The 26,072-nt window shown below is 49.7% G+C and overlaps 1 protein-coding gene across 1 annotated transcript; it reads left to right on the forward strand.

The window, feature by feature from the left end:
- MFSD4A (major facilitator superfamily domain containing 4A) lies at positions 1 to 20,198 on the forward strand. The gene is made up of 10 exons (XM_059831211.1): positions 1 to 245; positions 6,698 to 6,896; positions 7,031 to 7,270; positions 13,070 to 13,238; positions 14,961 to 15,076; positions 16,145 to 16,318; positions 18,209 to 18,356; positions 19,019 to 19,089; positions 19,291 to 19,411; positions 20,107 to 20,198. Exons 1-10 carry the CDS (start codon positions 16 to 18, stop codon positions 20,169 to 20,171), a joined length of 1,533 nt encoding a protein of 510 aa, XP_059687194.1. The 5' UTR covers positions 1 to 15; the 3' UTR covers positions 20,172 to 20,198.
- Positions 20,199 to 26,072: the final 5,874 nt, after the last annotated feature.

Here is a 26,072-nt window from a genome sequence, read left to right on the forward strand (position 1 = left end):
GCGCCGCCGCCCAGGATGTGGTGGGACGAGCGGGTGTCGGCGCGGTTCCGGAGGAACCTGCAGCCCACCCTCACCTACTGGAGCGTCTTCTTCAGCTTCGGCCTCTGCATCGCCTTCCTGGGGCCCACGCTGCTGGACCTGCGCTGCCAGACCCAGAGCTCCCTCTCCCAGATCACCTGGGTCTTCTTCTCCCAGCAGTTCTGCCTCCTGCTCGGCAGCTGCCTCGGAGGGGTCTTCAAGAGGACGTAAGGCGCCCGGCAAACTCATCGCACCTCCCGCGGGTGGGCTTAGCTCTCCGCAGCCCCCCGCCCCGCGTTCCTCCCGGGCCGGGGGCGGGCAGCGGCAGCCCCCCCCCCCCCCCGCCCCGGGCTTCGCCTCCCTCCCGCCTTCCCCCGCCGGGTTCGCGTGGCTGCGGTCCGCGTGGGAAAACCCACGCTCCCCGCGTGTCCCGGAGGGTCCGCAGCCCTCTCGCCCGAGCGGCTCGCAGGGCCGGGGGGCTCCCCGGGAGGTGCGGGGCGGGAGCTGCTGCTCCCCTCTTCTGCAGGGTTTCGTGCCCCTGGAGAGAAGGTGCCCGGTCCCCTGGAGCTCAGGACAGGGGTAGCCTTAGCGTGAAGTTACAGCCAGAACTTCCTGGAGAGTATCTTCCTTAACCCGATTGTTTGTCACAAAGATATTATTGGAAGCCCGTTTCCGTAACCTCGGTGTCAGAAATCGAGGCGTTGTCGTGCTCCTCAGGAGTTTGGGCAAAGGCGGGAGCGGTCCTCGTGGTGTCGGTGCTGCGGGGGGCAGAGGCAGTGCCCCAGCCGCGCGGGGTGGCCGGGGACAGCAGGGCGCTTCGTGGGCCAGCGAGAGACCCGGGTGCAGCCGAGCGGGGATTGGCACTGAGCCTTCTGTCCAGGATGTGTTTAAAATAAATAATGCGCGATGGCTCAACCCAAAAGATTGCCAAACGGGCATTTGATTTGAGGCTCAACAACAGCTATGCTCTGCTGAGAATCAGCTGGTTATTTACATTGTCGCTAGCTCTTCAGGCAGTGATGTAACGTGTCAGCTCCGTGTGCGTCTGATATACACATCATACATATGTATGTTTAACATCTATATGAGAGAATTTTGCACAAATCCTTTGCTGCTTTAAAATGCCCAGTTAAAAATGTTTTGTTAAACTCTTGCCTTGTGAATTGTGGCTAACGAAGATGGCATCAGAGCACCTGTTAAACTGCCGTCCCGGTACACTGAACTGTCCTGGTGCCCCTGTCCGGACAGAGGCAAAGGCTTCACGGAGCAGCAGGAGCTGCTCTCTGGGGGGCTCTGCTGGGAGAGGAGGTGTGAGGTGGGGTGCACAGGAATGGGGATGGCACGTGGGAACTCTGCCCAGGGTCGGACGTGGATCTGAGACTGCTGGGTCAGCAGGCAGTGCCTTTGCCAGCCCCCAGTCTGCTTCGCATATGTTTGAAGGAGCAGCGAAGGAAAATGCAGAATTGTTTCCCGCTGTCAGCTTCCTACCCGAGCTCCTGCCCTTGGCTGGTGGGTTACACAGACCCCGTTGGGGTTTTGTGCTCAGAGACTCCAAACTTTTAAATTTGCAGCAGCACATTGGGGAAAAGAGTGTGTTTGTTGCTCGCTGTGGTTACGAACCAGGATGTGTTTGTGATCGCAGCCTCTTAGAGCAACGGGCTTTCGCAAAGCGTCTGTGAGCCCCACTGAGGAGCGGCAGCCCTGCCAGGCAGGAGGGCATGTTTCGGATAGTTGTATCTTGTGAGCATTGTGGGGGGTTACTCGGTGCAGTGTGGCGTGCAAACGTGTGGGTTTGGATGAGCAGGTTAACTGTTCAGACTCTTGAGAGCTCCTGTAGTATCCCCTCTTCAGGGACGGACAGATCGAGCTGTCCTGCTAAGGATTTCTACTTCTGGGTCACACCGCAGGCTTATAAACCAAATTATGCTGGCCCTGGTGCCAGGCAGGGAGGAGCACTGGACAGGTCGTTTTTTCTGGTTAGGAGATGGAGAGCTGCTCATAGAGGATCCCAAAGCATCGCCTGCCTGCAAGCCAGCTGAGCCAAGGTCTGACTGCAAGCTGCGTTTAATTTCTAATGCCTGAGGAACATAGACTTTGTTGCTTGCTTTCGATTAAACTATGTATTGGTCTGAGCTGTCCGCTCTCAGTGATGGACTTGGGAGGGAAAGCAGTGCTGTTACTGGATTCTGCAGCAGAAGTGGGTGGTGGGACCTAAATAATGGTTTGGTTCCTCTCCGGAGAAGCTGCTGAAGGCTGGGTCTCTGCTCTCTCGGCCCAGCTGGAGTCCTGGAGCACTGGGAGGACAGAACATAATGATGGCATCCGTCCCTTCGGTAACTCAGCGCGAGCCTGGACTGCCAGAACTAGCTCCGGAATTCCCTCTCGTGCGAGACTTCAAGGAAGAAGAAAGTTTGCTATTGCGAGGTTCCCTGAGTGATGTAGAAACGCAATTCTTGCCTGGGGTGCCCTGCACCGGAGACCCGGGTTGGCTACATGGTCCCTTCCCTGGCTTGTCAGGAGGCGCAAAGCCAGAGCTGCGGGAAGAGCAGCTCCCCATGTAGCTTTAAGGCACATTGTTTAAGCTCACACAGGTTCATGACAGGCTGCTGCTCTCTGGTAACTCATGCTGGGGGTTTGCTGGCTTGTAATTACGAGCTCTGCTTCAGAAGAATACAGCTTTTTACAGGGTATTTGCATGAGTGGGGTTGGGCTTTAGGTGGAGTGCGTGCCCTGGCTCAAACCCTAGTGCTGCCATGGTGTTGGTAGAGGTTCCTTGAGCAAAGACAGCCCTGGCAGCAGCTGATGCCCTCCGTGAGGAGCCCTGCGCACCTTTGCGTGAAGCACACTGAAGACTCTTGTTTCCTGGTATTACCTGGACTGGATTCTCAGAAGTGCCTGACGTGTTGTGAGATTGCAAATCCAGCCCGCAGTGTTGGGGTGGGGGTGCTGAGAGGACTCAACCCTGCCTTGACTCAGAAGCCCAAGTGGGAGGTGAGCTTGTCCATAAATCCACCCCTGAGCGCCTGGCAGTGCAAACTCCAGGGGTGAGCTCTCTGCACCTGCATCCCCCACTGCTCTCCCCCTTGCTTCCCTTGCCTTCCCCTTTTCCTTTCCCGTTTTGTTGGATTTTAAGCTTGCATTGTGAAGTTGAAGTCACACTCCCTCTGTGCTGCTGTGCTACACGTTTGTGACAGAAGCACCAGCGTAACTGAGAGCCCACGCCCCGGTTTGTTTTTCTTTTTTCCTATTCAGAAACTGCATTTTTGTGTCCTCCTGTATTTTTTGCTTTTGCTGCCAGCCCTGAGCTAGTCCTGCTGGTGTTAGCAGAGGAGAGGAGGGGGCTGATAGGTCTGTTGGAGCCCTGAGCAGGCTCTGCTCGGAGTGATCCACACCAGGACCTGGAGGGCTGATGAGATGGGACCCTTTTACCCGTCTTTCATCTTTACCCCCGTGCACGTCACAGCACGTCAGTTGAGAGTGGATGACCCTGTTCTCTCCCTGCCCTTCAGACTCCCGTCTTCTGAAGGTTCTGTTCAAGCATGTGGCTGGTGCAGAGGACACTTCTCACCACAAAGGAAAGTAAAGCCTTTGTTGCTGAGAGCAGAGAGCACGGTGACTTGAGCATGAGCTCCTTGGGGGAGGCAATGCTCCCCAAGCCTGGCCGGTGCTTCTTGCTGGAGAGGAGGGTACCTGAAGGCAGATGTGGGATAATCCATGCTGCCTTCTTCCTCTGTGTCCTCACCTTGTCCCCTTAGGGCTTTGGGGTTTTAATTACCAGTTTTGCAAGTCTGAATTAGCCTGATTATCATTTTTCTTCTTGATGTGAGGGACTTAGAAAATGCTCCCTGGGGTGAGGAAAAACATACTTGAAGTTGAAAAGTGCCCGCTGCAACAGGAACACCGAGGTGGGGGTTTATATACTTGCTGTCTGTGACTACAGGATAGCATTAACCATCCTAATCCTATAGAGATCAGCCTAAGCCTTTCGGGGGGAGCTGCAGACCTTCCCTCAAACCTTGTGATGGAGCCAGGACATGCTCTGGGTGGTCCTGATAGAGTCCGTGACATTACAAGACTCGTTTTGTGCGCTGCTGAAGCGGAGCCTGTCCTGGGCGCAGCCACAGCTGGTACAGAGCTGTGCTGTGCATCCGCTCAGCCGGGGCCATGGGGACCGGTTAGTGATGGGGAGGGCAGCAACATCAGAAACTGGACCATGGTGTAACATCAGGGTTGCTTTTTAAGCCCTTCGGAGGGGTGCGTTGGTTTCGCATCATCAAGACACGGGCTTCAGACCCCCTCTGAAAGCCATGGGGTACTTCATTTAAGGATGCTCTCAAAGAGATTTGTTGCTAAAGAAACCCCCCAGCTGGTGGTTCAGTGCCTCCCTGGGTGCTGAGCAGTGCCCGTCGACTACATCTTGGGGCTCTGGCATGGGAAGCCAGCAATTTCTTGGTCCCCCCTAATGCCAGAGCCAGGGAAGGGGGCAGCAGGGCTGCGTGCCACCCTGGGCTGTGGGCTGCTGGTGTTTGCAGGGGGGGTGCAATTGTCTTGTTAACATCTTATGGCTGGAGGCGGGAATTTTTGCTCATTGGGGACAGGTGAGGTGATCTTTTTTTAATGCTTTTTAAGGGATGTAACATCACCTGCAATTAATGTTTAACTCTAGGAATGAACGTGCTCCCTAGCCAAGCACAAGTGGTGCTGCGGTTGTTTTGCTAGGGCTGCAGAAGAGAAGAGGCGTTTCTGGGATGTCTCGATCTGCATTGCCCCGTCGCTCCCAGCCGCGGATTCACCAGCTGCTGGTGCCTCTGGCCCTTCTGCTGGGCTCCTGCTGTACCCTGGAGAGTGCTGCCTCGTCTCTCCAGGCTCAAAGCTGCTTCTCTCTCATTTGCTAGTTGTTTTTCCTGCTGTGGCTGTGCATATCTCGCTTTGCTCCCTCCATCCCCCAGAAGTCTCGTGCTGGCTCCCCGTTTTGCTGTCAGAGGAAAATCAGTAGTTACGGCTTTGCCAAACACTGGCTCCTCCAACGTGGTCTGGCTGCTGGGTGAGTGAGGCTGGGCTGGGAGATGGGAGCACACCGAGGCGCTGGTGCAGCCAGGTTTGTGCCACTGGGCAGGAGAATAAAGGAGACGTGTCCTTGGCCCGTTTTTCTCCTCGGTGCTCTTGGAGTGCAGTGTAAGCAACAAGCAGGATGTGGAAGGCCAAATCGCTCTGGGTTTGCAGATGAATGAGGGCCGCACAGAAACGCAGTGACATGCCCAAGGCCAGGCCGTTCTGGACGAGCAGTCAGGGCAGGAGGACTGGTAGCGCGGTGCCCGGCAGCCACGGAGGCTTTCTGCTGCAGCTCCGGCTGGTGCCTCCTCGTAGCCTTCTCCTCCCTCTTCGGGCAGAGCGTGAAGCAGATCCGGGGTGCGGACAGCCTGCAGGAGCGAGCTGTAGGTGTTTCGCTCGCTGCTTGCATGTCCATACTGGGGACATACCTGTGCATTGCCAGTCCTTTGCTGTGGACAGATGGCTGTGCCCCACATCCCCCAGCAGCAGACCCCAATTGCTAATTAGCAACTCACTGCTGGCCATTGCAACGGGTTTCTGCCAGGGTTTGGGAGCCCAGGGTGCGGAGGTGATGTGCCTGTGCTACCTATTCTCTGTTGTGACTTTATAGTCCCATCTTTCTGCTGGTTTCAGTGCTTTGCTGTCTGGTCCCTGTTTCCTTCCTTCCTTCCTGCCTTTCGACTTGGCAGCTCCGGAGCAGCGCAGTGCCAGCCTGGGCGCCGTTCTCCAGCGAGCTGGCTAGCGCCCGGCTCGCACCGAGCAGCCTCCCCGCTCAGCCAGGCAGGCCTGCCTGTGCTGCTGCCAGGCTCGAGATGTAATGCATCAGCTTTACCTCTACCACACAGGTCCCTTGGGCTTCTCCAATGGACTGCGTGGGTTGGGAAGTGGCTGCCTGCACCGGCAATGACAGCAGTGCTGCATCCCGCCCCGTCGTGCTGGGGGAAGGGACGATGCTGCCAGAACAGAGCAGGGAAAGGGAACTGCAGCAGCTCCCCAGTGCTCCCTGTGAGGCAGGACAGCACGTGCAGGCAGGTCTGGGATGATGCGGTGAAGTGGATGCCAGCAGCTCTCTCCCTGCCGGGAACTGGGATTGCCCAGCAACTCTCGTGCCTGCTCAGCCTACTCGTGCAATACAGCCCAGCATGAGAAATGCCCTGGAGCCACTCAGAAGTCATGATGTAGCTTTGCCTGCACGTGCCCATGTCCCTTTCCATTCTCAGATCTGCCCAGTTAACAAGGGAAGGTTCTCGGGCCTTACTCTGCATCGAAATGTGCAGAACGTGGGTTTGAATGGGTGGTTACTCTTCTCCACGAAAGCTGGGGGGGAAGATCTGCCTCTCCAAGGCATCACCCTCCACGCAGGAGAAGGCAGTGCCCTAGGCTGGCTACGGCTATGGCTGTGACGTGGAGGCATGGGGGTGCAGGACGTGTAGCATCTCCTTTGTCTTTTCAGAAGAGTAAGATGTTCTGGAGCTGCATTAGTTGGAGCTACAGCCTGTGTGTGCATCTCCTGCTAATGCCTACACCACCGACTGACCTGGGGCTGAAAACAGGAGACCAGGCTGTGGTGTGGATACTGCTTTCATGGTAGTAATTCTGTCCTGTCTTTCCTCTTTCCCTGTCTCAGGTTGGCTCAGTCCTTGTTTGCACTCTTTGCCTCGTCACTGGCAATCTCCTTGGTCTTTGCCATCATCCCGCTGTGCCACAATGTGGTGGTCCTGGCTGTGGTCATGGCTGTGGCAGGACTGGCCATGGGTTGCATCGACACAATCTCCAACATGCAGCTGGTGAAGATCTACCAGAAGGACTCTGCCATCTTCCTGCAGGTGAGCGCGGAGCCTGTGTCTCCCCTCTGGCTGTGCTTCCTCCTCTGAGGAAGAGGAGTGAGGGGCTCAGCCAGCCTCCCTGCAGCGAAGAGCAGTAAACCCCCCTCTCTACTTGCGTGTCTCATCTCTTGCAGGCCCTTCATTTCTTCGTGGGCTTTGGGGCGCTGCTAAGCCCACTGATAGCTGATCCCTTCCTCTCGGACACCAACTGCATCCTCTCAAACTCCACGGCCAATGCCTCCAGCAACCTCCCTCACATCCGCAAGTCCCTCGTCCCGCACCATCCAGGCAACCTGTCTCACTACGACCTGCCGATGAAAGGCATGGTGGTCACGCGTGTTTCCTACGCCTTCTGGATCATGGCCCTTATCAATGTAAGTGTTGCAGCCGGAGTGGTCTAAGCTATTGCTGAGAACATCCCTGCTTCTCGGCTTTACAGATGGCTGTGGTGTTTGGGGGGGTGTTGGCGCCTGTTTGGGGGGTGTTGGCACCTGTCAGGTGGTCCCAGTGATGGAAGGAGGTGTGAGGATTGTTGTGCTGGTCCACAGCAAGGGTTTGGTTTTTGTCAAGTGCCCAGTTTCCTGGCCAGGAGCAGGTGCCTGAGGCAGGAGGGCAGGACCCCGCAAAGCTGAGCCAGCAGTCACTGCACCGTCAGATGTGATAGAGTTGACGTATTGTCCTGCGGGGATTTGTCTGATCTCTCTGGAAGCAGGTTGTACCTCCAGCATCCCCCTGGGCAGGAGTTATACCAGTTAACTACGTTCAGAACTGCAAGGTCTTCCTCCGTGGTCAGTCTGGAGAGGAGCTCGGTGGCATGGGGGTGGCTTGGTGGTGAGGGCAATTTGCAGCCTCTTTATTCATAGAGAAGTGCCAATCAATGAACTGAGTTACTGGGGCTGAAAGCTTGATTGGGGCATCTCTGCACATTATTTGTGTTTCCCTGGTGATTTGCAGCAGATGTTAAAGCCCTGTGGCCCTTCCTATGTGAGAGATGGGGTTTAGTGCCTGTCTTCTTTCTCTGCCCTGCTCAGTCCCAAAGCTGATCTCCAGCAAGCTGCTCTCACCTGCAAGCTATGGGCTGTCTGAAATGCAGCTCTGTTCTTTACCCCCCAGTTAATACCTGAATCCCAGCTTGGCTAAAGACAGCTGGTCCTTGCACAGCCTCGCTGGGCTGTGGCCACCGTCGTGCCCATCCCCTGTCCCTCTGCAGCAGAGCTAGCTGAGCTGCTGCTGTCATTTCTCTGGCGGCAGGAGCCCTGCGAGCGTGTGTGCAATTGTCTGTGTAGATCTGGAGTGATAAGAGCAGAGCGTGTTGTTGCAGTGAGCGTTGGCTCTGCTGAGTGGTGCTGTTCGTGCCGGGATTGATGCCGAGGGCAGCTCTGCTCAGAACCTGTGGAGCGCCCGGTTAGGGCTCCGTGCAGGGTAACTCCTGCTGGCAGGGGTCCCGGGGCCCCCCCTGTGACCAGAGCAGAGCCCAGCCTGTGTAGTCCTTGCCATGAGGCGCTCTGGTGATAAAGAGCGTGCCAGGGCAGGGGTTGCCAAGCTGGTGCCCGTTTCGCTCAGCTGGAGACCTCCCGTGTAGAAGTGAAGGGCGATCCTGCCAGAAGGACCTCTCCCTGTCTGCCCTGCAGCCCCGGTACCTGCTGCCCTTCCCTGGGCAAGTTTAGCCATTGCCCTTCTGCCAAAACCTAAGGATGTGCTGGTGCTCCTTCTCCCTGTCCCAGGCCAACGAGCAGCCCTTGATCTTCCACCGCTCCATCTGCTCTAGGCGAAGGGAACAGGTTTCTTTGTGCTCTTGGCCTGAATAACTAAAACGTAACCCAGCGCGCCTAATCCAGGGGCTTTTATTAGACCGAGGCCCACACAGCTCACTGATGCGAGCAGAAGAACAGGCAACCGAAATAGCTGGGCAGGTGCCGTAATGAGTTTCTTTGCAGAAGTACCAAAAAGGATGCTCTCTGCCTAGGAGGAGAAGCCAGCTTTAATTACCTCTGACTCTGCGTATGCCATGGGAAATGTGCTTTTAATTACACAAGAGCGTTATCTATTTTGCCAGTCAATCCTGAGCGACCTAATTTAGTTTTGAAGGCAGCATTTAATATCCGCTTTGAATACAACGGTGTGTCGGATGTCTGGAGCACGGATGGGAGGGTGGTTGCCAGAGCCCTCTCTGTTCCTAGCATTGTCCCATGGACATTTTGGGAGCAGAATGGGACCCTGAGCTGAGTCCCTCTGTGCCCAGCAGCTGATGTGTGGCAGGTCATGAGTTGGGCTTGTGCATCGCTGCACGCTCAAGTGCTGTTTGCACGTGCGGGTGGTTTGCACGCGTGTGCACAGATCACGTAGGATCACGCGGAGCACAGCAGGGAGTCCCGGGGCGCCGGGAGACTGCTGGGTTTTGGGGATGAGGGTTAGGTAACAAACATAAGAGGAGCGGGGAGTTGGACGTACGCTGCGCACGCAGCTCTTGAGTGCGTTCCCTTGCCAAAGCCGAGCTGTTATTGTCTTTCCCAAAGCCCCGCTGAGGGAGCTGACTTGTCCCTTGTTTAAACTAAATAACCCAACCCACTGGCTGGAGATACTGAGAGCAGCTCAGCTCCAAAACTGCTGACCCTTCTTTAAGGTGTAACCGTCAGAGAAAGATGATGATAATTGGTATTTAAAACCCCAGGGAAGTGGATGAAATGAGTAAGCTGTAGAAATGGAAACCAAGACCAGCAACTTTGTTATAAAATGGTCAAAAACACATTTCCATCCCAGCTTTCACAGGGCTGTGTGTATTCTGACAAGACACAAGCTGGAATGATTCATTTAAATTTCTTGCTTTGTTTAAAGTGGAAATGTCTCAATTTGACTTTGGCATAAATGCAATGTGTAAAGCTGACAGAATAGTTGTTTCAATGTTACTGAAGCAAAATGGTTTTGCTTTAGTAAAATTAAATGGTTCAACATCATCAAAATGAAGTGCTTGGATGACTCCCAGCCAAAATTTTTCATTCTAAGAGGAAAATTTTGGCTTTCCATCCAGATTTGGAACAAAAACATATTTTAAAATTCGGTTTCCCACAGAACGGAAATTTCATCATCCAGCCCGTTCCAAGGGGCTGGAAATCAGGAAAATGTTCCTCCGAGAGGGATGTGTTTGTCCGGAAGGTGGTTTCCCAGGGGAAGTGCGGGACACTCCATTGTGCTTAGGTTGCTTAAAAGTAGCCTGGATACAATAGCAGGGAACGGTCCCGTGCTCCTGGGGGGAGAGACCGAAATAGAAACGGGAGGGAAGGAGCCTGGATTATACCCACACTTAACTGCGTGATGCGGCAACTTTTTGAGTTTATAATAATCGTTAAAAGCTGCCAGGGGGAGGGGAACATCCCTGGCGATTCGGCGAGCGGAGCTGGAGCGCCGGGTGCAGGCAGTGGGGCTCTTGCTGCCTGCTTTGCCCTTCAGCCCGTGCAGGCTCCCAGCGGGATGCTCGGATGCCCCTCTCCTCCTTGGAAAAAAGAAGAGCCTTCCGCCGAAAAAGGCGAAGCAGAGTTGCCCTGGGAAGAAAGCTCATGAGCAAATGGTTATCGTGCCAAAACCTCTGCCCGCTCGGGGGGGAGGGCTGGCGGGAGATGGGGACTGGAGGTGTCCAGCTTGGTGTGATCATGCTGCGGGGAGGGTGCACCGGCTCTGCGGGGCAAGGTGGTGCTTTGAGGACCAGTGTCTTTATTTGAGGGGCTGTGTCTGCAGCTCATCTCTGGTTCTCGCTGTTAGGGCTCCCTGCAGGGTTGGGAAGGCTTTGATAGCTCTTTGCCTCGTGCCGAGCAGCCCAGGCAGCTGAGGGGTAGCCCAAAGAAAACCGAAGCTGCTGTAGGAGCTGAGTAGCAAGGTCCTGCCGTAAGCACGGTGGCCCTGCCGCTGTGAGTCTTGGCACGTGTCCTGGCTCCAGGGGCCAGTGAGCCTCATCATCGCCACCCGATCTCTCCCTGCAGATGGGGAGAGGGGCTCAGCGCCTGCCCAGCAGCTCGTGGCAGCAGCTGTGTTCATGTGGGCAGTGGAAGGGACGGTTCTCAAGCTGTCCTTGTCCTGTGGTCAGGGTGGGCTGCTCCTCTGGGATGGATTTGTCCCTTTGCTCGGTGAAATGTGCCCTGGCAGGGCTCTGGTGTTCAGCTCTGTTTGCTCCTCTCCATCTGCTCCTGTAATAACTGAACTGTTTTCGTGGATGCCCTGTACACAGCCCGGATTTATGGCTGGCCCCTCCTGTGGGCCAGGTGGCCATGGGTGACCGTCCCCCAGGCGATTTGCTAGCCAGCGTGCAGGACACAGGGTCAGGATGGAGTCCTGGGAACCTGCTTTCTCTTGAGCTTGATCCTTTACTTTTCCCTACTTTCCTGAGCTTGCTTTGGCGTGGTGACAGCCCGTGGGTGAGGGCTGTGCTTGACTGTGGGTGAGTCTCCAGCTTTTGGGCATTTCCCACCAGGAACAGCCAGCTCTGGCAAGCAGCACGTGGCTGATGGGGTCAGAGCGCTCGTGCACCAGAGGCACTGCCAGCCTCAGGGTGGTACAGGCTGGATAAAGTGAAAGGGACCTGCCTGCTTTGGAGATGAGGATCTAGGGAAGAGGGACATGCCTACGGTTTGAGTGGGAATCAATGGAGTCCGGAGCTGGGGCCCTTTTCTGCATTGGCACCAAGTGTTCCTTAAGGCTGGAAGCGCCCAGAGACGTTATCTGTGCGGCCAGTCCCTCTGCATGGGTCTTTTTTTGCAAAATCTGCAATTTAGAAGAATAAAATCTGGTCCTGACCTCCGGAAGGATTAGAACTATCAAGCAAATGCGTTTTTCTTCCATGGGACCGAACTAACTGTTCCTATTCCCATTGTTCCCAGAACAATGAAGTCCTCATAAATGAATTCAGGCAAGAGGGGTGGGGGGGTGGGTGGGAATTCTCCATACATTTAAATCATGCCACGAGCCAACAAAAGGCAGGAAATGTGGAGCTAGAGCTCACACTTGCTCACAGACATGTAGAAAACAAGCGCTCAGCGGCTGGAGAATGAGCTGTCACTTAGGATTTCCTGGCTTTCTCCCCCAGTTTGTTGCAGAATAAACACCACTTGGTTGCGGCAGGAGGAGAAGGGAGGGCTGGCGAGGGGCAGACCCAGCTTCATTTGCTTCCCTCTGGTTTTTCTCCAAAAAAAAAATCGCAAGTCCCTCCGGGCTTAGTCACCACCGAGTTGTGGCTGTGCACAGGGAGTAGGCTCGTCCCCAGGCACGTGGCGGCGAGGGAGCACGGTGCCAGGGGAGCTGCCACTGCGGCGGCTGTCTGATGGGTCCAGTGGGCAGGTACGAGCCCACTGTCCTTGGGTGCGTTGGCACCAGGCGGAAAGCCCTGACTGCAGGGAACGGTGCTGGTGGGACTGTGCCGGGAGAACAGCCAGTGCAGCAGCATCCCTGGATGTGCAGGGGGTCTCTAAGGCAGCGACAGCCGAGAGGGCAACGGCTGGAGGCTCATTGCTCTTTAGACCCGTGTCCCTCAGCAGAGGCTGTACCACGGGGCTGTCTGAAGCCACTCGCCTGTAGCAGTGCTGTGATCGTTGGCCTGGGAACCACGAGCTCATCTCTTACAAGATGCTGAGCAACCTCTGCTAACGGCTGGAGTAATGCAGCCTCCGTAAAGCAGGTCTTGGAGCAGCTTGTTCTTCCCTCGCAAAGAATTTCAGCCACGGAAGGTCTCCTGTTAAAACTGTTCTGCTCTCCATAGGCAAATGCTACTTTTTAAATTATTATTCTTTGGGAAGAAGTGGCCAAATGCTTGGAAACCAGAACATTTCTGTTTTGAAGGATGGGTATGGTGCTTCACGAGGTTTGTATTTAGGTGCCTTCTGTTACAATGTCCCTGTCCCCCAGCCCACCTGGCATCCCAAAGGGACTGGCAGGAGATGCCCTGGCCACCCTCTGGATTGGGAGTTTTTGGTCCCCCCCCGTACTAGCTCTCCTAACAAGCCTCCGTCCCCCCTGCAGAGGCTCCTTACCCCCCTGCCAGCCTCTGCCCTTGCTCTTGGAGGTTAATTCAGGCACATCTATTGCAGTTGCCGAGTGCAGCTTCCTAAAAGGCCCTCACGACTGGGGAACTGGACTGTATTTGGTGCGAGGCTTGTCACGCTTACCTGCCCCTCTCTGTTCCTCCCCAGCTGCCGGTCCCCATCGCGGTGTTTTTCTTGCTCTACAAGGAGCGGATGGTGCCGTGCTTCAACAGCAGCAGCCACCCGCTGCTGTCGGCCGATGAGCTGGCGTTGGAAACGCGGCCCACGGAGAAGGACGATCTCTCCACCGCTGTGCAGAGACCCCACGCAGCAGGAGGTGAGCTGGGGGCAGCTCTCTTATGGGTTTGGAGGAACGGGGGTGAGCAGGGGGAGAAAAAGCCGTATTTGTGAGTGTCTCCGTTGAGTTTAACAAGTGAGATCCATCACTATTGTCTAAGGAGGAAACTTTCCAAAACGTACATGTGAATGTAATCCCGAAGTACCTAAACGGACAATTTGGTGCCCAATTGCCCTTGAATTTGATGGGACCATAACCCCTGAACAGAGATTAATATCCTGCCTTTGGGACTCCAGGCTGCTGTGCTCCAAGCTGCCCTACAACTAAATCTGGGCTCCCAAGTTGTTTAAGCACACGTGAAAGTTGTGCCCCTTTGTTTCCTTCTGGTTTTCAGTCAGGTTTTGAGCTGGCTCTGCTGACTGTTCAGTGTAAAAGTGATCATCGTGCTGCAGAACACTGATTTTTATACATCTGAAAGGAGTAAGGACAGCACCCTTGTTTGAGGGGAAAAGTTAAACTCCAGCAATAGTTTGCTCTTGAACTTGTGCCTACACCCTGTTTTGGGGACAATAGTAACATTGTTCTTTGCTACCCAAGAGAAACGTATCAAAGTGAATTCTTCAGCTAAATAGCGAATCTCGGAAGTAATCGGTTTTTAGGGTTATCAGAGGAGCGTTTAGTGTTATTACAGAAGAGGTGGCTTTACCTGAACAATAAAAGGAAATTTGGGGGAATACTTGAAGGCAGAGGCACTTAGAGATGTGATGAGGAGCTGCAGGGAATGATCATAGGAGTCCCTAAGGTAGTGGGTTCTCTGGTGTCTGATAAGGTTGTGCTCATCTGATGGCATTTCCCTTAGCTGAGACACTGATGGTTTCTTTCCTCAACCCAGCTGCCCATTTTCATACAACCCACTGGAGCTTCATGTTCTTCGCATCTCTGTCTTCCTCTTAAATGCAGTTGAGACTAATCCTTAGAGAAGCAGGAAGGCTGTACGCTGACTGCTGTGATCTTTGTCAGGCAGGTCTATGCTGGCAAAATCCCTCCTTCCCCATAGAATTAGTGAGAGTTCCATCTTTGTCGTGCAGGAGCAACTGTCTCACCTGCACAGGACTCCAAGTGCCGGTACCTGAACGGCAGCCCTTTGCACGCCCCAGAGTCGTGTGGTAGAAGCATGAGGACGGGACAGTCGGGAATTCCTGGGGTCCTGACCCCCAGCTTTGGCAGGCTGTGGCTCCCGCTGCTCTATTCAGAGGAGGCAACACGAGCTGTGTGTTTCTCACCTTCTTTCCCAAAGTTGGCTGGTTTGGTTAAATATTGTTATCTGAGGCACGTGGGCTATCCTGGGCAGGACTTTCCTGTGTGGTGGTACCAAAGCTGAGGGGCTCTGAGCACAAGTGCTGTGGTCGAATGGGCTTGTTTCTATCGACTGTAAGAGCGGGGCCAGCAATGTGTTGCTCCTAAATAGGAAGAGGAGCACAAGCAGCTACACTAAGAGAAGCAGCAAGTATCCTGGAGAGCTAGGATCCCAGTCTGTGGACAGCAGCCCATAAGCATATTTGTCTTCCTTCTGAAAGTTTGTAGGTAGGTAAAGAAAGAGGTGGTGCCAGCAGAGGTTAGCAGTGCTCCACGTTGTTCACCGTCCTCTATGAATCTCTGTCTTGCAGCTGAGCGCAAAACAAATCCCCATTGCGGGCTGGCAACCACCCAGCCCCAGGGGGGACGTTCCAGCTAAGTTTGCTTTGCATTGTTTTTCACCAGGTCATGATGACTTATTTAGCTGCTGCCAAAGCAAAAACTTCAGAGGGGCTTCTTACACCTACTTCGCAGTCCACATCACTGGGGCTCTTGTTCTCTTCATGACTGATGGGATTGTGGTGAGTTCAGCTGATAGAGGGATCTTGTCTGAGCAAAGCTATATGGCTTTCTTCCTTCCAAATCACTTGTAACAGCCCAAACCCAGCACATGTCCTCTGCATGCAGCGGGCTGGACCTGAGGGTCTGCCGTGCAGCAGTCTGGTTCCCAAGGTAGCTCGTTCAAAGGTAATCATAGTCAGGCTGATATGTGCCCCACTTCTTGGGAGGGTTTTGTGGCTTCTCCTAGGCTCTGTGTTGTTGCTGCTAGATTGCTGCTGCTACTAACCTAGCCAGTTTAGAGCTGGAGTTGTGATGTTGTCTACTTGTACGCAGTGGAGGTCTCTTCTCACTTCGGCCAAGAGGCAAGAACAACTTCGTTTTATTTCATAAGAAATGGTGGCTCTTTGTTTGACGGGTCTCCTGAGCCCTCAAAATCCAAGACGAGAACCTGCGGGGATGGTGCAGTCTCTCTGTAGTGGCCTGGCAGCACATCCCTGGCCGGCGCAGTCACACGGGGTTTGCCGTGTGTAGCACTTCTGTCCGGGCGAGGAAGGCTCACTCTTGGCTGGCGAGTTGCTGTTCTTTCTCTTTCAACGGTTTTGTCTCGGTCCTCTCATGGTAAAATGCTGCTGGGTCTGGCATGACATAGGGTCCTGAAAGATGAGCGGGGTCACACAAAGCAGCTGTCAGATACGGGAACTTTCCAGGGCCTCCATCTTCAAGGGTGATCAGCTCCAGGTTCTTAATGTGATGCGTTTTGCAAGTATGCAATTCCAAAAGGACAAGACAGCCCCTAGGGAAGAGAGCATCTCTACGGAGAAAAGCTTAGCATGCATTTTACCCAGTAATGCTGTTAAGTCTTGCCCTTTTAGGAGAGCTTAAGTCCTGTGTTCTACTTCTGGTGGAAGCCTGTCTCCAGCTGCAAACCCTTGGGAACAAGGTTCATTGAGGTTTGGTAGCAGATCCATAGGTGGGCTCTCCAGCACTATCACGATACTGTGAATAATTGAGGGACAGGTTGAAGTTAAAGTTGCAAAGCCTGTAAGTCATCACATCAACCATGACACGCTGTTTTGCTTTTCCTGCAGGGAGAGTACTCGGGCTTCGTTTACAGCTATGCAGTGGAAGAGCCTCTCTCCGTAGTACATAAAGTGGCCGGCTACCTGCCCAGCCTCTTCTGGGGCTTTATCACGCTGGGCAGGCTCATCTCCATCCCTGTGTCCTACCGAATGAAGCCGGCAACTATGGTCTTCATCAATGTGGTAAGGCTGGTTTTACTATGTCTGTCTTCTGCGTGCCTCCAAGATGTTGTCTAGTTTTGGTTTTGATGTGCAGAAGTGTTAGATCTGCACCAGGCGTTTCTTTGCATCGCTGTCTCTGCAAGTTTGCAGCTGACTCCGATGCACGAGGAAGCTAAGACTTACAACTTGATTGCATTGCTTTTCTGAGCTTGCTCCTCAGTTAATCTACCGTTAGATTCGTGAAAGCACCTAGTAAAGCGTCTGCCAACTTTATTTACTTTGCACGCTGTCTTCTCTGGCGTCTACAGGGACATTAATGCCCCCGTGAGCCATGGGAAAGGGAAGGCAGATAGTTCAGTACATTCTCTATTTAGACTGTAGCAGCTGTCAAAGAAACCAATGTGATGTAAGGTTGCTTAAACTAATAAAACACATTCACTTGAAGAAAGGAAAAGGAATCCTTTATGGATATGTAAGAAAGTTGCATGTAAGGATGTGACAGACAACGGGGAGGGAGTTGTTCCCATTTACACTTCTTACAAAAAAAACCCAAACAAAAACCGCAAGTGAGAAGGCAGTTAATTTACAATTTATTTAAACCAGAAGTTATTTTGGTAGCAAGTTTCACAGTTAGTTAATATTGTGAGGCCAAGAATATATAACAGGGTGGTGAGAGAACAGGCGTGACAGTTCACGGTGGGACGTTTTGACGACTTTAGGCCAATGTCTTCCTGCAGACAGAAGGCAGGTGAGGCAGCCGGCTCGGCACCTTGCTGCTGGTCACTTTAAAAACAGCTTAGATACTGACAGATACAGCCAAATGAAATGCAATTATTTTTAAAGATGAGTGTAATGTCCTACTTCAGCACATCGTCACTACTTACATGGGAGCGGGAAAAGCTCAGCATCAGCAGATCTGTCTCGGGTATCTGCTATGAACAGTCCTGTGCATCTCCTTGATGCATACTACTGGCTTCATCGCTTGTCTGAACTGCACGATTGCTCTATTAAAAAACCTGAGGACAGGACGACATTAGCTGCTGCTGATATTTGGAGAGAAAAGGGAATAGCCTCCAGCCTCGAATGGAAGCCTTCTTGCTTCCCCTTAAAGGCAACGGTAGTAGTATCATCCAAGGGCAAAAATTCACTTGACTGACACCGAACCCTTCCTGCAATGCTTGCTCGTTGGTACTGCTGTACGTAGTAAGATACACCAGCTCTCGGAGTCATTTCAGCATTATAGCAAACTGCAGTTTGAATTCAATTTCTTTAGAATCCAACTTGTTCTTGTGGAAGAGCAAGGGCCTAAACAATGAAGAAGACCAAAGGGAGCTGTATTGCGGAGCTCCCTCTGCCGACTCCCAGTGCCATGGCTAAGGCCGTGCTGCTTGCGGGGTTCGCTGTGCCTGGGACGCTACAGCGAGCCAGAGGCGAGGGCAAGCCTGTTGAAAGTGAGTTGGCTCTTCAGCTGTACTGCTGTGACGGTTTCTGAGCAGTTACGGAGAGTGAGTTAATTCTTGCACCTGCTGAATAAGACTTAGTAGTGATTGAGACATGTAAATATTATGGAAGTAGCAGTACTATTGTATTTAAAGCTGCAGAGAAAAAGTATTTTTTGAGATACTTAAGTCTCTTTTCAGATCTTAAGTCTCTACCTAATGAAGTTGAGACAGATGTATATAGTCACTTTAAGTCCCATGATAAAAAGGACCAAATTCTGTACTGTAAAGATAATGGATTTTATTTGGCCAGTTACTTGAGTTTTTCAGAGATTGTGATCATTTTCCAGTATAGTTTACTTTCTTTTCCAAACTATTTTCTACAAAAAAAAAAAAAAAAAAAAAAAAATATCTAGAGCCTGTTGCAACTCAGCATTTACCTTCCTACTGACTCCCTGGGTGTTGTTCACAGGTTGGAGTCCTGATAACCTTCCTCCTGCTCCTGATTTTCTCCTACAGCGTTGTCTTCTTGTTTGTGGGGACAGCGTCTCTGGGGCTGTTTCTCAGCAGCGCGTTCCCCAGCATGCTCGCCTATACTGAGGACATCCTGCAGTACAAAGGTGAGCGGGGATTCGGGCACGCGAAAGCGGGTGGGTGTTCAGGACTGGAGCTCAGATGCCATCACACCTAGCAACTCCTTCCCTCTTCAGGGATGCCTAGGAGGCCTGGAAGGAAGATCTACTTTTGAGAATGTTTAGTCAAGCTTGTAGTCAGAAAACCAGACTGCACAAATCCCAGCTTGATTGTACTAATGACTTTTACAGGCAGGGATCCAGGCTGGTTCTTAATTTCCTGCAGCTTTAGGGCTCTCGGGGACTGACCAGAATGTCTATTTTACAGGCTTACAGGGAGCTAGTTTTGAAATCATCATCCAGATTACCAGCGAACTGAAAATCCCAGAGTTTGGGCAGCTCTTACAGGAGGTCTCTACCAACCTCCATCTCTGGGGCAGTGATACAGAAGAAGGAAAAATCTTCCCAGAAAGAAGCCAACAGAGACAAGTGACAGAACAGGACATGTTTTTTCTGGCTTAAACTTTTACCTTTCTGCACTACCGCAGGTTAGAAGAGGCATTCTCAACACTAGATGGGAACGTACATTAAGTATTTGTAAATCTTGTATGGAGAGATCCATGAAGGAGCAATTTAAAGAAGCTACAGGCTGATCCCGCTGCCTGTTTCACCCGTTCCCTGCCAACATCACTTGCACTATTTCTTTGCAGGCTGTGCCACGACCGTGTTAGTGACTGGAGCCGGAATTGGAGAGATGGTACTACAGTTACTGGTGGGCTCGGTAAGTGTAGACAAGGCATGCCAAAAAACTGACTGGAACTTCTAAGTAGAAACCATAGTCCTGGTTTTGGACAGCTGCTGGGCAAAGCACTGCATTACCCTTGAGCTGTCAAATAGTAAAGCTCTTACTGAATGCTAACTGGGTATTTGAGTGCTATGATGACACATCTGCTCCCTTTTTTTTTTCCCCCTCCAATTGCAGATTATACACGATCAGGGCAGCTACAGTTTCCTGGTCTGTGGGATGATCTTTGGAGGCTTGGCCTTTACCTTCTACGCTTTCCTCTTGTTTTTCCACAGGATGTACCCCAAGCCCTCATCAGGTAAGAAAGCACCAGCACTCAGCCCTGCTTTATAATGAGAGGAAGAGTGGCATATGCACCAATACGTAACCAGGGTGCAGCACTTCAGCAAAATGCAAGGAAATGTTCATTTTGCCGCTGCTTCCTGCCCCCTCTTCCTGCTTTGACTTGCCCACATAGCCTTGGCAGCTACAACTCCGGGTTTGCTTTCTTTTCTGTTGGAGAAGCAAGGGAAAAAGGAGGAATGGTCTGCGGATCACTGAGGAACTAAAAGCACATAAGAGGCTAGCTGTGAAAGCACTACTGTGCTACTGCAGAGCTAGGAGGAGTAAGTCCTCCTAGTACAGATGGCACAAGCTTCCCTACACTGTTCCCTGGCTAAAATCCAGGGAACAAGTGGGTCTGCCATCCAAAGGCAGCTGTCAGGCTCTTGGGAAAAGCCTCACTGATAAAGGATTTCTCGTACGCATTGCCTCAGTCTGCACACACTAGTTGCTTTTATAACCACCTTTTGTAAAAGGAGCACTGTGTGACAGGCAAAAAACTTGTCCAGGTCACTGGAAATGGAGGCCTGTCTTCCATGACCAGCGAAGTAAACAAGCTAGTGTGGTGGGTGATAAATAGCAGCATCCGTGTTTGGGAGAGCTCATGCACATTCCCTTAGAGCTCAACAGAATCGGTACCTTCAGATGAAGTATCTGATGTCAATTTTGCAGATACAGATGAAGCCTCACCTGACAAACCAGCAGTAATGGACGACACTGGACAGTATCAGCGCTAAAGAAGTGGCCAAGCCCCAGACAAGCAATAAAACAACACCCAATTAAGCATTATTGTTAAGGATGATCTCACATTTAATGACTGAATCATGCAAGTTTTCTGCAATCAAAAGCACATTAGATTGGGTAAGTCAGAATCAAGAAAACATCCTAAAACACTGCGTCAAGCTAAGCACAAGTTGCCAGTGTCACCTGTACCGCAAAGACGACTGTAACGTTCAGACTGGCCCCGTGTCTGAAAGGCACAGGTATGTGGCAGGGGTGATGGGAGAACAGTTACTCCCGCAAATGAACTTTCTTACCAATTCAGGACGGAGGGGGGGAAGGAAGAGGTTCGCTCTGTTCCATGGATGTAAGACTGAGTTACCTCCTGGCTCAGTCATTTAACTTAACAGATTTTTCTTTTGGCCTGTAAGATACAGAAGCCCCTACAATTTACAGCACAATACTGGATTTTAATTCATTCTTGCACAACACTGACTTGAGTATATGTCACCTCCATGTATACTTCCAAAGGGGAAAAATTACACCAGTGGTAGAACCTGCCAAGTGCACAGGGGTAGCAGGATCTATCTATATTTGCACAGTTGATTCTTGTATATTACACGGTATCAGACATGTTCACTAAGACAGTGTCTTATTCAGCATGCTAGGGCCTCTCGATTATTAAAATCATTAGCTTTTTTTTAGTCAAAACTGAGTTGTGATGGTTTGTTTTGCTTTAAGTCACTAGTTTAGCTGCTTCAGTTGCAGTGTCTTTTAGGGTGGTTTTATTTCTAGCTTCCAGTCGAAGCTTAAACAGAGGTATTTGGGAGCCAGCCTCCAGCTGCTTAATCTGTGCAATACTTATTATAACAGGTGCCTTCTGTAAGGTACTCTTATAACCCACGCATGACCCATTACAAGCTATGAAGAAAGGACTGGCTTTAGAAGAGTGTAAAGCTACATACATACATCGATTTCTTCTTCAGTGAGTGATTGGACATGTACTTTTTGCTTTAACTGCTGTATGTGGATGTACATATGTACGTGTGTATATAAAGCGGTGTTTAATTAAAGGTGATTGATTGCTAGATTCTCAGTGTGACTGGACTCAGGTAACTTAAGCTGTTTCTGCCCAAGACTATCAGCTACTACCTTCATGAGTTCTAGCTTTCAAACTCAGTCTGAGTATCTAACAGATGTTTAAGTTAAACTGTTTTTAGCATTTCTGTTTTTCCAAGCAATAGATATTACCTTCTGTAAAATATCTTCACAAGCTCCTGGGGTGGTGCTGTAGAAAGTGTCTCAAGAGAGTAGGCTTGTTGAATTGACTTTGTACACCTAAAGCTGAGTGCTCATCAGGCCGGTGCAGGGAGGAGGTAAATGCAGTTGAATTTTAGGCTTAACACCTAACTCATCTCTGGACTTCAGGACCCCCCCCTGCCTCACAGCCGGTGCAGTATGTGCTGTAATTCTTACCTAGCACCACAGGATGCCACTGTTACTCTCCTCGAGATAACCCAGAATGAAAAAAAGTGGTGTACTACAAAACCCATTTGCAGCAAAAAAACCCATCTGTCATTAATAGAGCCCCTCCCACTATGACAGCATTCTCTCCATCCCTGTACAGAGGAAATGAGCATGAAACAATACAATGAGAGAGTTTATTTTGAAAGAAGTCTACTCAGATTACATATATATCACATTATTTTTTTTAATAGCTGACAGTCCCTGGTGTATCTTATTATGATGTCCTTGCAGATTGGCAATATGTAGCTAAATGCTATTTGCATTTCTTTTGTTAAAAGCGTACTTGACAATTCAAATCTCCCCTTGGCCGTCGGTATTATATATAGAATGGAGCTACACCCTAAACGAAAGTTTCACCAGAAGAGAACAGTACCTGATTTGGCAAAAAGACCATGCAGCACTACAACCCTAGCCACAGCAACGCCATCTCCGTTCAATCAAGCAGAGAGGGAGCCAGTGCTGCTGTGAGTGGACAGGTTAGCTCAAGGTCTGCTGAACTCCCTCATTAGCACAGAGTGAGCTGCCCTGCAGCTGTAACTTTCAATTTCCTCTACTGAAAAAAACAGGCAAAAGATCAGAAACTTTGTTAAAAATATTTATTTAAAAAAATACAATTGTTTTGCATGTCTGGTTGCACATAACTATTAACATATGATTGACTTGAATAATTTGCTACAATGCTTTTTTAAAGCCAGCTTGCATTATACAAAGCAAATCCCTCTGTCAGTTCTTACATAAAATAGTTTTCTTTAACTATTCCCACCCCATTTTTAAAAAAGATTGCAATACATTGATTTTTTTTTTTTTTGCACAAAAATTGAAGCAATAGAAAAGTCACCTGATTGCTCAGGAAAGACCTTCATTATGTTTGAATAACTGCCAATACGCCACTCTTTAAAAGCAGCATTTGTTATGTTGAAGTGTCATTACAGTACACTTCCTCCAAAGTAAGTTTTGCATCTTAAAACTTTGCCTCCAAATTGTATTCAAACCTGAAATGTGTTCAAATAACTGTGTATCTGCTATAATCAAGGTGATCAGACTCTTTATTTTTCAATATCATATCAACACGATGAAGGTCTTCCTAATATGTTATCTTGGAAGGTTAAATAAAAGCAAATTTAGTAACACTGAACAATTACTGAAAACTTTGGCTATTTATGTACTTGCATTACATACCAGCTTTTTTTTTTTTTAAACACAATGGCATTAAGATACTCTTATTATAAGGTATTATTTTTTAAAAAAGTTAGACTGAGAAGCTATTCTCTCCCAGGCAACTTTACCCAACTGCAAGGAGAGCACCAAAGCGGTGCAAGATTACAGTTGTCCCTAACAAGACCATGTCTAGAAAAAGTCTCCAATGTAGGAAGTAAGACACTCACTACAACATCACTTGCTTTGTCTCTTGACTATATATTTTATATATATAGTACCAAAAATGCAATTCTGTTCTGGAAAGAGTGACTGAAAATGTTCTACTACTTTCAATGTAAATGGTTCTACTAAAATTACAGGAAAGTAAAATGGAATCCCTTCCAGAGTTAAAGAGTAAGTTAGCTGACCCGCATGTCTTCTCAGTCTGCCCCAAGCAGAGATGTCAGAGCTGCTGTAGTATAAAAACCACTGCAGAACTCATTTTGCTGCTTTGCAAAGAAGCCAGGTTAACCTAAAAACTCAATTGAGGAGTAAACACTAAAGGCAGCAGAAAGTCACTTTCCAAAACAGATGTGCACTTCAAAAATAAACAGAACAACAATAGTCACACATTACCACAGCTGATGAGGTTGCTTAAGTAAGTTTTCTAAAATTCAACTTAAACTTTCCTCCCCTGACTCCATCTGAGCCGTAGACAAAAAGCTGCAAGGACCAGAGTCTCAGCCGGTGTAAGTTAGACCAGTTGCAGTGAACCAACAGAGCTATTCTGATTTACAAGCTTCTGGCATACGATTCAACCCTGCCATCGGCTCGCTCAAAGATTCTCAGAATTCCCAAGACAAAGTCTCATGCTGGTTAATGATTCCTATTCAGAGTCATTTCAGTCCCAGATGAATTCCAGCTGTCCTAATATACATTAGAGGAGACAACCACTATCCTTACCATATATGTTGCTAAAGTTTTCCCATTTATGCATTTCAATATTATTAAGAATATACTTCTCAGCTATAAAAACAGGGCGGGGGGAGATAAGCATTAAATGTGCTACTGTACTTATCACAAAACACTGTGACGTACATAAGGCCATCTGGTAACACTGCAACAGAATACAAACAAGATTTTTCAAAGGGAGTTTTAGAATACAAGTGTTTTGTTTTTTTTTTAAACTACAATGAATAATCTCAACCCTGTTCACAGAGAATTAACGTTAAAACTAGTACATCATATATATAAAACTCTGTGCAACTGAACAACAGCAGAACAAAAAGTCAACACAATTCTATAAAGCAGTTTCAGAGCCTGAAGATTTAAGACATGCTAGCCAAAAAAAACACAACACATCTCAAGGAGCCTAGAGCAAACCCAGGTATTGTAACCCACCCCCCCCAGCACACAGCACACACTAGGAACCATGCAGAGGCCATCTCAAAGCCTTCCTGTGCTCAAAAGAAAAAAAAATAACCCCAAACAAAAAAAAAATAAAAATCAACAGCTTCCAGTTATTAGTACAGCACTGCTGCATGTACTGCGCAAGGGCTGAAATGGGCTCTGAACACGCCTTCCCACCTCTCCTCCCCTCTCCTTACCGTGTGCGCTGCTCACAGGTCACTCAGTGCCTCCGTGACAAGACCCCTGTTTTCCGAAGGTTCACAATTATCCTGTTACACCCCCTGCCAAAACCCCTACTTTGAGATGAAAACCTTCTGCAACGCATGGTCTCAACAGAGAAGCAAGTGTTTTAAGTAAAAGAAGTCCAAACTTTTGTTCCATGAACATAAAACTATTCAAAGACACATTTAAGACACTTTTTTTTTTTTTTAAGAAGATGCAACATACAACAATGTCAAAGATGCATTTAAAAATAACCTTTGGCAACTAATTAGTCCACACTGTGGTATAACTGATTGGAGTACTAAAAAAAAAAAAAAAAAAAGCCCCGAAAAACCTCACCAGCGTGTGCAATACATTTAAAAGTGGCAACTGCACAGTGCAGTACTCGCTTTGAGTGTACGTGGTAAGCGTTCTTGAGAGAAATCCGGAAGCCAGACCACGTAATGGACACGCCTCCTCGCAGGCAGCGAGCACGTGTGCACACGTGTGTTCCCATGAAGAGAGCTATTCCAGCCTCAGTTAAATGATGCATCTAAAACCAAGTTTTCAGCTCTCAAAGTATGCTTTTCATCAGATGTCTGGAATAGCTCCCCAGCCAAAGTCTTCTACTACAGTCTTCGGGAAGGGGTAAACAAAAACAAATTCTAGTCAGTTTTACTGTGTTTTGTAGAATAATTTCTATGAAGCAGACAACTTGCTCTCCCGAAAGGGGAATACATTAGCCTACACATTCAAGAAGAAACACTGGGCCCTGCCCAGCCTTCTTACCTTGCAGGTCACATTTTTTTTTTTGCAAAACATGGTTATGGTCAGCAAAGCTGCATCCTCCAAAAAGAATCAACATTCTGCAGCGAACATACTCTCCCTTATTTTCGTTTGTTCTTTGTACAAAGGCAAGAATAATATTCCTCAGTTCAGTATCTACGAGACACCCAAAACCAAAGCTTAACCTTTCTGCTTTAGATGGCACCGAGACAGTCAGGAAATTTCAGCAGAAGCTCTGTTGATGATAAACACAGATTGCAGAAATACGGCAGCACTGCCGTTACTGCAGCTTTGTAGCTCCTATATTATACCCTTAGGACTAAAAGCAGGCTGCGGAGAAAAGACGTGGTTCTATTTTCAAAAATTCTTCTCTGTCCAGAATCGGCTTTCATGAAGGGCTCCTACACGGTCAATACTACTGGCTCAAGCAAAGCGGAATGCCGTTTCCACCAATGTCGATCCAAGACAAAGCCTTTTGCAGCAATAGCCCTGAAGGACTGTGTAAAACAACTGTCACTGCATTTTATCTTTTAATCCTCATCTGACAGCCTCCGATTTCAGCAGATCAACTTTAGCATGTCGCATATTAACCACCACTCAACTTGATGGCAATAGCCAAAGGCTTCCACATTAAGCAGATTTGCTAATGCTGTTCAAACTAAACAGCAGCCATTGCCAATTACTGTTTAATTAAATTCAAATCAAACCATGAAAATTCCTGTTTAGGCAAGACATACTATACCTCATTAAAAGATCCCGAATAGCTTGTAAGCAACATGATTGCGATTCTAATGGATTTTCAACTTATCTGCTGAGTGCAAGATCCTGTGGGGCTCGGGCTGTTTGTTTGCAATACC

The sequence above is a fragment of the Gavia stellata genome, chromosome 30 (assembly GCF_030936135.1).
Source record: "Gavia stellata isolate bGavSte3 chromosome 30, bGavSte3.hap2, whole genome shotgun sequence".
Taxonomy (NCBI): domain Eukaryota; kingdom Metazoa; phylum Chordata; class Aves; order Gaviiformes; family Gaviidae; genus Gavia; species Gavia stellata.

What these genes read in the sequence shown, in the direction of transcription:
- MFSD4A (XM_059831211.1), top strand. Translation starts at nt 16, where the DNA reads ATGTGGTGGGACGAGCGGGTGTCGGCGCGGTTCCGGAGGAACCTGCAG. An exon ending in GGATCATGGCCCTTATCAAT is followed by an intron (nt 7,271 to 13,069) that starts GTAAGTGTTGCA and finishes GTTCCTCCCCAG; the next exon opens with CTGCCGGTCCCCATCGCGGT. An exon ending in GAGACCCCACGCAGCAGGAG is followed by an intron (nt 13,239 to 14,960) that starts GTGAGCTGGGGG and finishes GTTTTTCACCAG; the next exon opens with GTCATGATGACTTATTTAGC.